General features: G+C 50.3%; 1 protein-coding gene across 2 annotated transcripts in view; it reads right to left on the bottom strand.

Annotated features, from left to right (window-relative positions):
• Positions 1–87: 87 nt before the first annotated feature.
• The window catches only part of LOC111648376 (dnaJ homolog subfamily B member 6-like), a 44526-nt gene continuing 44241 nt past the window's right edge, over positions 88–372 (bottom strand). For both annotated transcript variants that reach the window (XM_023398233.2, XM_023398234.2), the window contains exon 7: positions 88–338. In XM_023398233.2, the coding sequence (XP_023254001.1) occupies positions 103–338 (236 nt within the window). In that variant the 3' untranslated portion in view covers positions 88–102. The remainder of the gene's footprint in view (positions 339–372) is intronic.

Genomic DNA, 372 nt, shown 5'->3' with positions numbered 1-372 from the left:
GGTCCATTTTTAAAGCGTAGTGTGGAGTCTGTATAATATTTTCAATAACTGAAATAAAAACAAATTTAAAAACTGATACTGATACCATGTGTCAGTCAGTCTCTACCTTTTAGTGGTGATCTTCCTGCCGTTGATGATCTTGGTGGAGGTGGACACAGAGCGGAAGTTGCCCATGCCGCCACCGCCGCCCCCTCCTCCTCCTCCTCCACCTCCTCCACCCCCAAATGAGGTGGAGGAGAAAGAGGTGAAGCCTCCACCTCCCAGACTGCCCATTGTTGTCATGTGACCCATGTGACCCATGTGGCCCATGGTGTTCATGGAGCCGAAAGAACCGAAGCCTGAGATGAAGAGGACGGAGAGAGAGAGAGAGAG

This window comes from Seriola lalandi, unplaced genomic scaffold, assembly GCF_002814215.2.
Source record: "Seriola lalandi dorsalis isolate HSWRI2012SDOR001 ecotype SW California unplaced genomic scaffold, Sedor1 jcf7180002054981, whole genome shotgun sequence".
Classification (NCBI taxonomy): domain Eukaryota; kingdom Metazoa; phylum Chordata; class Actinopteri; order Carangiformes; family Carangidae; genus Seriola; species Seriola lalandi.
Note: the sequence above shows the minus strand (reverse complement) of the source record. Positions and strands in the feature narration are given on the sequence as shown.